This window comes from Coloeus monedula, assembly GCF_965178545.1.
Source record: "Coloeus monedula genome assembly, chromosome: 10".
NCBI lineage: Eukaryota > Metazoa > Chordata > Aves > Passeriformes > Corvidae > Coloeus > Coloeus monedula.
Window position 1 is genome coordinate 17,481,085 of NC_138790.1, and position 11,885 is coordinate 17,492,969.

Sequence of the window (11,885 nt, forward strand, 5' to 3'; positions counted from 1 at the left end):
AGGCCAGGCGGGGAAGCAGCCAGGGCCTGGCACGGCGTGAGGGCACCACAGGCACCGCATGGGGAACCTGCTGCAGCAGCTGGCCCTGCTTGGGACACTGATGCTGTCGGGTGAGCAGGGTCTGGGTCATGGGGTGCCCTGTTGCTCTGCTGCATGGGGTGCCCATGGGGTTATGGGCCCCCTCAATGGGGTTGGTGGGGGAGGATGGTGGCAGGGTCTAAACTGGACACGAGGGTCCCCAGGGCTGGGGGTATTTCCTGGCAGTCTGCTCACTGCATGTCCCTTGTGCTTCTTTCCTGGCTGTGCCATCCAGAGCCATGTCCCTGCCTGGGCTATGTGCTGTCAGTGCAGTGTCATTGTATCCGTGTGTCCCTGTAAGTGCCTGTCTGTGCCAAATCTATGACCACGTGTTCCTGCACACACCAGGTCCATGTCCATGAGTCCATGTGTGTTCTGTGTGTACAGCCACCTATGTGCACGGTTTCACCATGTCTGTACCCAAATGTCTCATGTCTGTGTCCCTCTCTGTGCTGGGTTTGTATCTGTGTGTCCCTCTGTGTCCGTGCCCACGTTCTTGTCCCATGACCATGTGTGACCATGTGTCTGTCATTCCTGCATGTCCACGTCTGTTCTCCTGTGCAGCACCGACATGCAGTTTCCTGGCTTGTTCCTCTCCCCTCTGTTCTTATACCACCCTGCCCTTGCCAAGCATCCCTAGGGGGTGGCACTGGCCCAGTAATCCCTGAGTCCCCTGGTTTGCCTCACCCCACACCCCCCAGGTGGACTCTGTGTGAACCACGAGGAGCGGCTCATCCACCACCTGTTCAATGAGAAGGGCTATGACAAAGAGCTGCGCCCTGTGGTCTCCACTGATGAGGTTGTGGATGTCTACCTGGCCCTCACCCTCTCCAACCTCATCTCACTGGTGAGTCCCGGTGGGCAGGCCCCACTGTGGGGTACCCCCCAGCCATGCCTCACCCCCAGGGCTGGTTGTGTGGGGCAAGCCCTGAGGCTGCTGTCCCAACCCTGGCTGGTGAGGGTTGGGGGTCCTGGGCTGGGGACACACCCTGGCATCTCACTGCCCCACATTGCTGTTGCAGAAAGAGGTGGACGAGACGCTCACCACCAACGTATGGCTCGAGCACGTGAGTAGGGACAGGTGTCACAGCATCGGTTTTGCCACGACGGGGTGGCCCAGCATGGTGAGGGGGTGACCTGAGGGTCCTCCCCTCCAGGGCTGGACTGATTACCGCCTGCAGTGGAACAAGTCTGAGTTTGGGGACATAGAGGTGCTCCGCCTGCCGCCAGACATGCTGTGGCTGCCTGAGATAGTCCTGGAGAACAAGTGAGCTGTGTTTCCATTTCCCCTCTCAAACCTTCTGAACTGCTCCCAGCACATGTTCAGGACTCCCCTGACCCCTTCTGAGCCCTGCCATCACCTTGTCTCCCTCCCGGCACAGCAATGACGGGCTCTTTGAGGTCGCCTACTACTGCAACGTCCTCATCTACCACACAGGCTACGTCTACTGGCTGCCACCCGCCATCTTCCGCAGCACCTGCCTCATCAACGTCGACTTCTTCCCCTTCGACTGGCAGAACTGCTCCCTCAGATTCAGGTGCTGTGTGGCTGGGTCAGGGCAGCAGGGTGGGCACGTCGTCCCCTCGAGTGCCTGGTGCTGCCAGTGCCTCCCTTGCTGTTCAGGTGCAGCAAGGTGGGGCTCTGTAGGTGACTTGGTGGCCTAAGTCCATCATGCTGGAGGTCAGGGTGGGTTGGGTGGTGAGTACCCAGCAGCCCCTCACTGCCTGTCCCCCTGTGGTCCAGGTCGCTGGCATACAGTGCCCTGGAGATCAACATGCACTTGAAGACGGACACTGACCCAGACACAGAGAAGTCTTACCCAGTGGAGTGGATCATCATTGACCCCGAAGGCTTCACAGGTAATGCTGGTGCTCTCTGCCATGTCCCATGGCAGTGGGACAGTCTGTAAAGGGCAGGGGGGCACTCTGGAGTTGGGGCACACTGCCATGGAGAAACTCCACTACCTGGGGCTTTGGCATCCTGGCACTCATTCCACCTTGGAATGCTATCCACACCCTGGGGGGAAGACTGGTGCTAGTGGACCTGGTGAGGATGGTCATGGCAGGTGTCCCCCATGCTGTGTGCTGTCTCCTGTGCCCTGGCAGAGAATGGGGAATGGGAAATCATCCATCGCCCAGCCCGCAAGAACATCTACCCTGACATTCCCCTGGACACCAGCGAGCACCAGGACATCACCTTCTACCTCATCATCAAGCGCAAGCCGCTCTTCTACATCATCAACATCGTCACACCCTGCATCCTCATTGCCTTCATGGTCATCCTTGTCTTCTACCTGCCCGCTGACAGTGAGTGAGCCCTGTGGCATGTGTGCCAGGAATGGGAGTCACATCCATGGGGCACCTCCATGTCCCACACCTGCACCAGGTCCTGGGGCGCTGCAACACCCCAATGCCCAGCATGAGGACATCCTGTAACTGGAATATCCCCATGTAGGACACCATCACCCCAGCCAGGCATCCTGGCAGAGGTGCACTTGGGCACAAGATATCCCATGCATGACCCCAGGGTACTGCCATAACAGAAAACCCCTATATGGGGCACTGTATCATGGGACACTGAAAGGGCAACCCTGGGGGGCTCTGGTAAAGGTACCTGGGGCAAGGCTTGCCCTGAGCTCACCTGTTCTCCAGGTGGTGAGAAGATGACCCTGGTAATCTCAGTGCTTCTGGCCCAGTCTGTCTTCCTTCTGCTGATATCCCAGCGCCTGCCTGCCACTTCCCACGCCATCCCCCTCATTGGCAAGTGAGTCCTGGGCACCGCTGGGTGCAGTGGGGACATTGTGGAGTCCCTTGGTGCCAGACGGCAGCTCTGCCTGCACCCAGCCCCTGTGGCAATGCCAGCTCCAAGACCATACTCCCTACCAGGTATCTGCTTTTTATCATGCTTCTGGTGACGGCCGTGGTGATCATCTCCGTCGTGGTCCTCAACTTCCACTTCCGCACCCCCAGCACCCACGTCATGTCTGACTGGGTCAAAGAGGTGAGCAGGGTGTGGGCTGGAGTGGGTCCACTGGTGGGTACAAGGGTCGCACTGCGCCCCACAGAAGGCATGGGACAGCACAGCCCTGGCATTGCATCTGTGCCACATGAAGTTTGTGGGAAGAAAGTGGGGACAAGGTAGCAACACACTGGGGAGGTAGCCAAGGGACATGACACCCTCTCTTGTGTCCCAGGTCTTCCTGGAGAGCCTGCCCCGGCTGCTGGGCATGACACAGCCATCCGAGAGCCCGGTGGGTGCCCCGTGCATCCGGCGCTGCAGCTCGGCTGGCTACATTGCCAAGGCGGAGGAATACTTCAGTGTCAAGTCCCGCAGCGAGCTCATGTTTGAGAAGCAGTCAGAGCGGCACGGGCTCACCAGCCGCGTCACCCCTGCCCGTGAGCCACAGCCCCTCCACAGGGACACAGGGAAGGGTCCACAGCCCCTCCACAGGGACACAGGGAAGGGTGGTGTCATTGGGGTCTCCAGGGTTGGCAGCCCTTCAGAGCCCATCTCACTGTCCCCCCTTGTCCCCAGGTTTGGCGCCGCTGGGCATGGCCGCAGGCGAGGAGCAGCCCTACGAGCACATCAAACCCGTCATTGACAATGCCAACTACATTGTCAAGCACATGAGGGATGAAAACAGCTACAATGAGGTGGGGCCATGGGCACTGGAGGGCAGGGGGGCTCCCTGTGCCCACTGTGCCCCCACACTGCCTGGCTCCCGGCTCTCTCCACAGGAGATCGACAACTGGAACCGTGTGGCCCGGACCCTGGACCGCCTGTGCTTCTTCCTCATCACCCCCATGCTGGTGGTGGGCACCCTCTGGATCTTCCTCATGGGCATCTACAACCACCCGCCGCCACTGCCCTTTGCCGGAGACCCCTATGACTACCGAGAGGAGAACAAGCGCTTCATCTAGGGGCGTGTGGGGATCCCATGTGCCAGCCTCTCCCCCACCTGTCTTGGTTTGGGAAAATAAAGCTGGGTACTTCTTGCCATGGGGCACTGAACTGGTGGCTGCCCTTGGTGTGTCCCCCTGGGCACAATGCCCAGCCTGAGCACTGGGGAGGGTGATGTCCACCAAGGGAATGGGTGTTGTTGGGTGTCCTGAGTGTGGCTGACCCCAGCTGTGGCTGGAAGGGGTGATTCTCAGAGGGGATGTGGTGGTACTGGCCCTGCTACCCCTGTGGGCTGGGCACTTGGGGCAGGATGGGCTGGGGAAGGAGTTGGCCCCCCCAGCATGGCACCATCCCCTGCAGATCCACTGCAGTTGGCAGAGATGCCATCAGTGCCCACATTTCCCCACTGCCACCATGGTCCCCCAGCCAGACCCACAGTGTCCCCCCAGCACACCCCATCCCACAGTGCAAGGCTGGGGGCCCAGAGGCATCTCCTTCCCCAGCTCAGCAGCGGGATGCCAGGGCTCTGGTTTCAGGGGACACAGCTGACGCCCCCCCACCAGCAGTGGCCCAGGACAGCTGTCACATCCTCTCCACTGAGCCAGGAATCTCACCACACCCCCACCTCCCCTCCCCGTGACCCTCCTACACAGGGGCCAGGAGGATCTGAACCCCCGGGAAGGGCATAATTCCCCAGGCTGATGTAGTGGGGTTTGCCTGCCCCTTCCCCACCCTATATTCTGGGGGTAGCCACTGCCATGCCAGGGACAAGATGTGCTGGCAGGGGGGCACCCCTTTCCCATAACTTGTGGGTGCCCGCACACTGCAAGGGGACGCATCCCTTTGTGCGAGACATGGGGAACCCACGGCACGGAGTTCATTTTGCCCCTCGCCCCAATTCCAACCCCTCCAGCACAAAATGCCAGAGGAGCTTCCCAGCAAACTGGCATCACCCCACCAGCGGGGGAAGTGGGTGGTCACCCGTCCCTCCCGTGTCCCCGTGGCTGTTGGGAACAGCTGACGGTGGCAGGGGACAGCTGTCCTGTCCCAGCGGGCGCTGGGCCCAGAACACGTCGGCGCCGGCGGCCGAGCGGAGCCCCAGCCCTTGCGCCCCACGGCACCGCCATGCGTGGCCACGGCCTCCTCCTCGTCCTCTGCACCCTGGCAGGTAAGATCTGCCTGCCCAGGAGAGGCCTGGGGGGCACCTGCTCCCCCCACCTTTGCACGTGGGGGTTTGTCACCCCTGGGAGTACAGCGCCGGCACCGCCCCACCGGGCTGTCCCTGTGCTGGCAGTCCACTGCCTCCGGGTCCTGCCCTGGAGAGCTCCTCGGGTGAGCTTGGTGAGGGCATGGTGGGGACACACCCGCTGCTGGCACGGGGGGCACAGACGGGACTGTCAGGCTCATGGAGCAGAGCGCACACACCCGCAGGAACACACGCCTGGGCATCCCCTCCCCATGCACACACCCCTGTGCCTCCCCCCTCATCGTATCCGGTCTTGGGGGCATCAGTGACCTCACTGTCTTCCTCCCGGCGCGTCCTCATCCCGTGTGCCTTCCCAGGTGTGGGCTGCAGGAACCAGGAGGAGAAGCTGCTCCAGGATCTCATGTCCAACTACAATCGGCAACTGCGCCCGGCCCTGCGGGGGGATGAGATCATCGATGTCTCCCTCAAGCTCACCCTCACCAACCTCATCTCCCTGGTGAGAGACCCCCCCAGGTACCCCCAGTGGAACAGAATTTGCCCTCACACATGGGGCAGAAGGCAGGGCACTAAAGCCATCTCCCTCCTTCCTTCCCTGGCAGAATGAACGGGAGGAGACCCTCACCACCAACGTCTGGATCGAGATGGTGAGACCCCTCCCCTCTAGGCAGCATCACACCCGGCTATGTTTGCATATCAGGGTGGCACCCCATGGGGGGCTGGCACTGTAACCTGCACCCTCTTTTGTGGGCACCCCAAAATGAGCCCATTTTGTGGGCAGCATAGCACTGGCAGTTCACAGTCTCCTTCATCTTGGGGAGCTCCGTGACCCCTCCTCCTTTTTTCTCCTTCTCCCAGCAATGGTCTGATTATCGCCTGCGCTGGGACCCTGAGAAATACGACAACATCCAGCTGCTGCGGGTGCCCTCCACCATGGTCTGGCTGCCCGACATTGTCCTGGAGAATAAGTAGGTGACAGGGCAATGGGGACATGTCCCCACATAGGGCTGGCAGCTGCCTGCCCAGGCATAGTTTGGGACTGAGCCCATCCTTTCCCCCCCAGCATTGACGGGACGTTTGAAATCACCCTCTACACCAATGTGCTGGTGTCCCCTGATGGCAGCATCTACTGGCTGCCCCCTGCCATCTACCGCAGCGTCTGTGTCATCCACGTCACCTACTTCCCCTTCGACTGGCAGAACTGCACCATGGTCTTCCAGTGAGCATGGGCACCATGGCAGCTCCTCCTGGGACACAGGGATTAGCATGGCATGCCCACCTTTGCCCCTGGGCAGATAAGTGACACCTACCTGTCCCCTGCCACTTGTCAGGAGGCACCATGGGCAAGCCAAGCACCCCAAAGCAGAGCTGGAGGTGGCCAGCATGACCTGGTGCCACATTGGCACCCTTTGCCCATCCAGCCTGGTGCATGCCAGCCTGTGCCACCACCTCATCCCTCCCCAGGTCCCAGACGTACAGTGCCAATGAAATCAACCTGCTGCTGACAGTGGAGGAAGGCCAGACCGTGGAGTGGATCTCCATTGACCCGGAGGCTTTCACAGGTAACACTGCAGCCACACCCATGGCACAAGGGGACATCCAACAGGTCTGCTGCTACATTGGTGGCTGCCAAAAGCAGGGCTGCAGGGACTATTAGCAGCTCCCACCATTACATGGGCACTTAAGTTATTAGTGGAAGCGGGGGTGTGGGAGAGATTTGTTTTTCTAACCCCCCCCCCCGGCTCTGGGCTCTCGCAGTCTGGCAGCTGCTCCCGGAGAGCACCGCTCCTGCAAGCTTGATTGATGCTGGGAACGTAGCTGTCATGGCCAAACAATGACGTTTTCCATCACATTTTAATTGCATATTGAAGGAACAAAATGCTTTTCGGGCAGCGAGATTTATTTTTTCATTACCGGCCTGAGTTGCGATCTTGACTGGGAAAAAATCTATTGCTCCCACGGAGAGCAGGGGAGAGCAGTGCGCTGTCACCCAGTGTCATGCTTGGCTTCCCTCTGTGGCACTATGGAAATGGGGAGATGGGGGGACCCCCCTGTAGCCCTGGGAGCCCCCAAGGAGTTCAAGGTGCCCCATATGTGCCCAGCTGCCCCATCCAACTTCTTTTTGGGGTATTTTTGCCAGGCACCATGGCATGTTCCACAGTGCTCAGCTCCCTCACGACAGTCTCTAGCACTGTATGCAGCCTGGGTGCCCTGTGGGGCCCATGCCAATCACCAGTCCTCCCCTTCCTCCCTGGACTGGGAAGCTGGAGCCCCAGTGCCCCCGTGGGGACAGCAGGACTCACCTGGCACCATCACAATGTAGAGAATGGTGAATGGGCCATCAAGCACCGCCCTGCTCGGAAGATCATCAACTCAGAGCACTTCACCCCAGATGACATCCAGTACCAGCAGGTCATCTTCTACCTCATCATCCAGCGCAAGCCACTCTTCTACATCATCAACATCATTGTGCCCTGTGTCCTCATCTCTGCCATGGCCGTGCTCGTCTACTTCCTGCCTGCTAAAGGTACACTGGGACCATGCCCACTGCGGGCATGGGAATGTGCAAGGGGACAGCAATGCTCCAGGAAGGGCTCCTCGTCCCCTCCGTGCTTGGGGACCATCAGTATCATCTCTCACCCACTCCTGTGGTATTTGAATGGGGGGGAGTGTGTAAATTTCCAGGTATCCCATAGTTAAAGCCTCAAGGCAGGACTTGTCTAATTCAGCTTTCGGGTGGGGGTTTTTTTGCCTTAGGAGGGCAATGCCCACAGCACTGCCCTGTGCCAAACTCTGCCTTTCCCCCTCCTTGGCAGCGGGTGGGCAGAAATGCACTGTCTCCATCAATGTTCTCCTGGCCCAGACTGTCTTCCTCTTCCTCATTGCCCAGAAGGTGCCCGAGACCTCCCAGGCTGTGCCTCTCATTGGAAAGTAAGTGACACACTGGGACCAGGGTGCCAACCCTCTTGTCACACTGTTCCAGCAGGGTTTCAGGTGCTGTAGAGCAGCCAGTGCCCAGGGACAGGACCCGAGTACAGAAATAACCCTCGGCCCAGATGGGGCTGACACAGGGCTGCCACTTGCCCATGTTTCACTGCCTGTCACCAGCTTCCAGCCCACGAGGGCACTGAGAAGGATCTTGCAAGATCATAGCTTGTGACCCAGCAGCCCCACTGAGGCTCTGTGCCCCCTCCCCAGATACCTGACCTTCCTCATGGTGGTGACAGTGGTGATTGTGGTGAATGCTGTCATTGTCCTCAACGTCTCCCTGAGAACGCCCAACACTCACTCCATGTCCCAGAGAGTGCGCCAGGTACCTGCTATCATCCCCCTACCCTTTATACAGGGAGAATGGGATGGGTATTTGGGGATCAAGGCCATGTCCCTTGCAGAGCAAGGTGGCAGGCATGCCTTCATCTGAGTGAAAGTCCTGGCACAAAGAGAAGGCCCCAGATGTTCCCAATGCCACCAAGGCACTCTCAACTCTGGGGAGCAGCAGGTGCCAACATCCCAGTAGCACCATGCTAGTGACACTGTGCCCAGGTGTTCCTGCACCTCCTGCCCCGCTACGTGGGCATGGCCATGCCAGAGGAGACCCCGGGGCCACCGCAAGCCATCCGCAGACGCAGCTCCCTGGGGCTCATGGTGAAAGCTGATGAGTACATGCTCTGGAAAGCCCGGACCGAGCTGCTCTTTGAGAAGCAAAAGGAAAGAGATGGGCTGATGAAAACCGTGCTGGAGAAGATTGGTGAGTGACCCCGGGGGGTTGGCACCTCCCTGTGAAGTTGGGCTTTGTGCCAGGTGGCTGAGCGCTTGCTGGTGCCTGCTCTGCTGGCTCTGTTGCTCGTAGGACGTGGTCTGGAGAGTGGCAGTACCCAGGACTTCTGCCAGAGCCTGGAGGAGGCAGGGCCTGAGATCCGCGCCTGCGTGGATGCCTGCAACTACATCGCCAATGCCACGCGGGAGCAGAACGACTTCAGCAGCGTGAGTCAGGGCTGGGTGGAGAGGGATCTGCATGGGGCCACTGGGGGCAGCCCTCACCCTTCTTGTGCCGCTGGCAGGAGAGCGAAGAGTGGATGATGGTGGGACAGGTGATCGACCGTGTCTGCTTCTTCATCATGGCCTCTCTCTTTGTGTGTGGCACCATTGGAATCTTCCTCGTGGCGCACTTCAACCAGGCACCCGCCCTGCCCTTTCCTGGGGACCCCAAGCAGTACCTGCCACAGTGATGCTCACAGGTGCCCACTAGCCCAGTGGTGGAGATGGGGGAAGGGGGAACATGGGGTGCTCATGCTGTGCTGAAAGTGGAAATAAAGCCTCCATGTCTTGCAAGCCTCCATGGCATCTCTGCTCCATGCCCACCCGCCTCAGAGGCTGGATGTGCACCCCGTGCAGGCTGGCCACACACCTCTAAGCTGCACAGACCTGTGAGATGAGACTCGGGGAAACTGGAGCAGAGTCAGACATCTAACGGGCCATGCAGCGGTGCTGGCAGCAAGAGCCACATCACCCCACTGCAAATTTATGAATTCAAGCCCAGGATAAATGAGAACACTGTCATCCCTGTCATGGCAGTGGGGCAGGAATCATAGCTACAGCCACCCATTCTGGGCCAACAATGGATGGGATTAGTGGCAGCTAATTCTTTCCTCCATTTATGCCCTGACTATGGCTCATGGGGACAGCTAAAGTGCTGTCCTTGATCCCTAGCCAGCAGCTTGAGGTGGAAAGACTCTGGGCCACCAGGCACCCAAACACCCTCAGGGATGTGTGCCCTTTGGCATCCCTCCTGCTGTGAGCATCAGCAGGACTCCCTCCCCCACCAGCCTTCCTTGCCCTATGGGATCATCTCTATCAAGCACAGCCCCTTCCCCCCATCCCAGCAATGCTGCATCCCCCTGTGCCCCTCAGTGACCTCTGGGGCCCCCTGGCTTTGTCCCTGCTGGCAGGGGAGATGAGAGAGGTCAGCCTGGGAACGGTGGCAAGCAGAATATGCTTCTCTGTGATCCAGCTCATGCCACCTGTGTCTGGCTCCAGCACGTGCATCAGCCTCACAGTCCCAGCACCGGCTGCCTCTGCCGGTGCTGGGAGAAAACCAGTTGGTTACTGCCCACAGCTGCCCCTGGCACTGCCTGCCAGAGGTGAGGGCACTGTGGGCATGGATGGAGGAGGGAGGAAAACACAACAGCAGCTGAGACATCACTTCTTGAATGTCTGCAGCCTGGTCACAGCCCAGAACCACTCAGGGCTGTGCCAGTCTGCCCCTGCTCTCTGCAAGGCGGCTTTTCCTGCCCTATCCCTATGAGATATGTCGTGCTCACAGCACCACCACCAGGTGAATACGAAGCTCCCAGCTGGCACCTTGAAGGAAGTGGGGATGGTGCTCACCAGTGCAGGTAGAGGTGCTCAGAGGACCTTGGCTGCCTCCTGCCCCCTGCCTGGGTCACCTCCCATGGCCATGACCTAGGTGAGATGACCAGGTCCTGGGGCACTGTACTCCTGGCCCCAGTCTTGCTGGTAAGTGATGGCACTATACAGTACTCTGTGGCCTGTCCTGCCACTGCCATGTCCTCTCAGTGGCTGAAGGGATACACCTCCTGGCCCAGTGTCCCCAGTCCTGTGAGAGCCAGGAGCTGCCATAAGCTGCCCAAACCAGAGCATGAGGCATGTCCACAGCCCCCAGACTCTCTGTCCCCAAGAAGATGCATAATTAATGAGCTCTGGTCTGCCTTTGCCTGGCCATTTCCCATTGATTATTGGCTCCCTATTGCCCTGCTGCCAGTCTCCAGGGCCTGGTACTGTCACCTACTTCTTACCACTGCAGGGGTGCTGCTTCTTCCAGTGAGCTCAGGCTCCAGCGTGTCCATACAGCACAAGTGGAAACAGATCAGTTCTTCCAGCCTGCCAGGAGCTCATGACCAAGACCACACTCTCCACAAGCTCCAAGTAGTGGTTTTACCAGCCCTCAGGACATCTCTGTGGTTTATCATTCCAGAGACAGGAACAAAAGCAAGAGCTGGGATGTCACGGATCTTGGGCAGCAGATGCACTTTGCAGGATCTGGTGTGGGAACACCTTGCAGGTCACCCTCTGAGGGTTACAGGGGGAGTGCAGTAAGAGAGGAAAAGCCTCCCCAGCCCAGTTTCAGCCTCACGTGCCCACACTCCATCAAGAAGCACTAAGACAAGGTGACATCATCCTCCAAATGCTCCCTTCCACAGAGAGAACTCCTTTCTCTCTGTGGGCTGGGAAGAGCCATCAGCCCCCGCTTGACCAGCTGTAGCAAGACACACCCAGGACCCATGAGCCCAGCACAGCTCAGCATCCCCTTGGGAAAGAAGAGCCCAAGGGAATGCTCTTCTTTGGGCTCCAGGGCTCAAAGGGGTTCAAAGCTCTTCCACTTTCCCTATAAGCCACTTTGCAGGGAGTTAAAGAAGTTCGAGGGTGTTCAAAGCCTTTGGGATAAGGAAAGCAGGAAAGGTCTTGACTCACCACAGATTTGGGGCTCCCGTGGCTACAGGCTTCCTTCCTGAATGAAGAGGATCTGAAACCTTTTTCTAGAGCACAACAGAAGCTCCTTTCCTGCCCAAACCACCTCATGCCTGTGTTTTCACCATTCTCATTAGTAGGACACAGCAGACTACAAGACAAAGTCCAGCTCAAAAATCAGTCTGGCTCCATCCCTCTCCAGGCCATAGAAGG

At 59.0% G+C, this 11,885-nt stretch overlaps 2 protein-coding genes across 2 annotated transcripts; both read left to right on the forward strand.

Moving 5' to 3' along the window:
- Positions 1-4: 4 nt before the first annotated feature.
- On the forward strand, positions 5-4,019 carry CHRND (cholinergic receptor nicotinic delta subunit). Its single transcript, XM_082287837.1, has 12 exons — positions 5-110; positions 780-925; positions 1,101-1,145; positions 1,236-1,345; positions 1,461-1,616; positions 1,823-1,938; positions 2,185-2,385; positions 2,731-2,842; positions 2,965-3,079; positions 3,273-3,474; positions 3,614-3,732; positions 3,817-4,019. Exons 1-12 carry the CDS (start codon positions 59-61, stop codon positions 3,997-3,999), a joined length of 1,557 nt encoding a protein of 518 aa, XP_082143963.1. The 5' UTR covers positions 5-58; the 3' UTR covers positions 4,000-4,019.
- Positions 4,020-5,050: 1,031 nt separating this feature from the next.
- Positions 5,051-9,412, forward strand: CHRNG (cholinergic receptor nicotinic gamma subunit; the record flags this gene model as incomplete). Its single annotated transcript, XM_082287911.1, has 12 exons — positions 5,051-5,147; positions 5,543-5,682; positions 5,786-5,830; positions 6,042-6,151; positions 6,247-6,402; positions 6,648-6,745; positions 7,507-7,710; positions 8,000-8,114; positions 8,382-8,496; positions 8,727-8,931; positions 9,034-9,167; positions 9,245-9,412. The coding sequence occupies exons 1-12, from the start codon at positions 5,105-5,107 to the stop codon at positions 9,410-9,412; spliced, it is 1,533 nt and encodes a 510-aa protein (XP_082144037.1). The 5' UTR covers positions 5,051-5,104.
- Between the last annotated feature and the right edge of the window lie 2,473 nt (positions 9,413-11,885).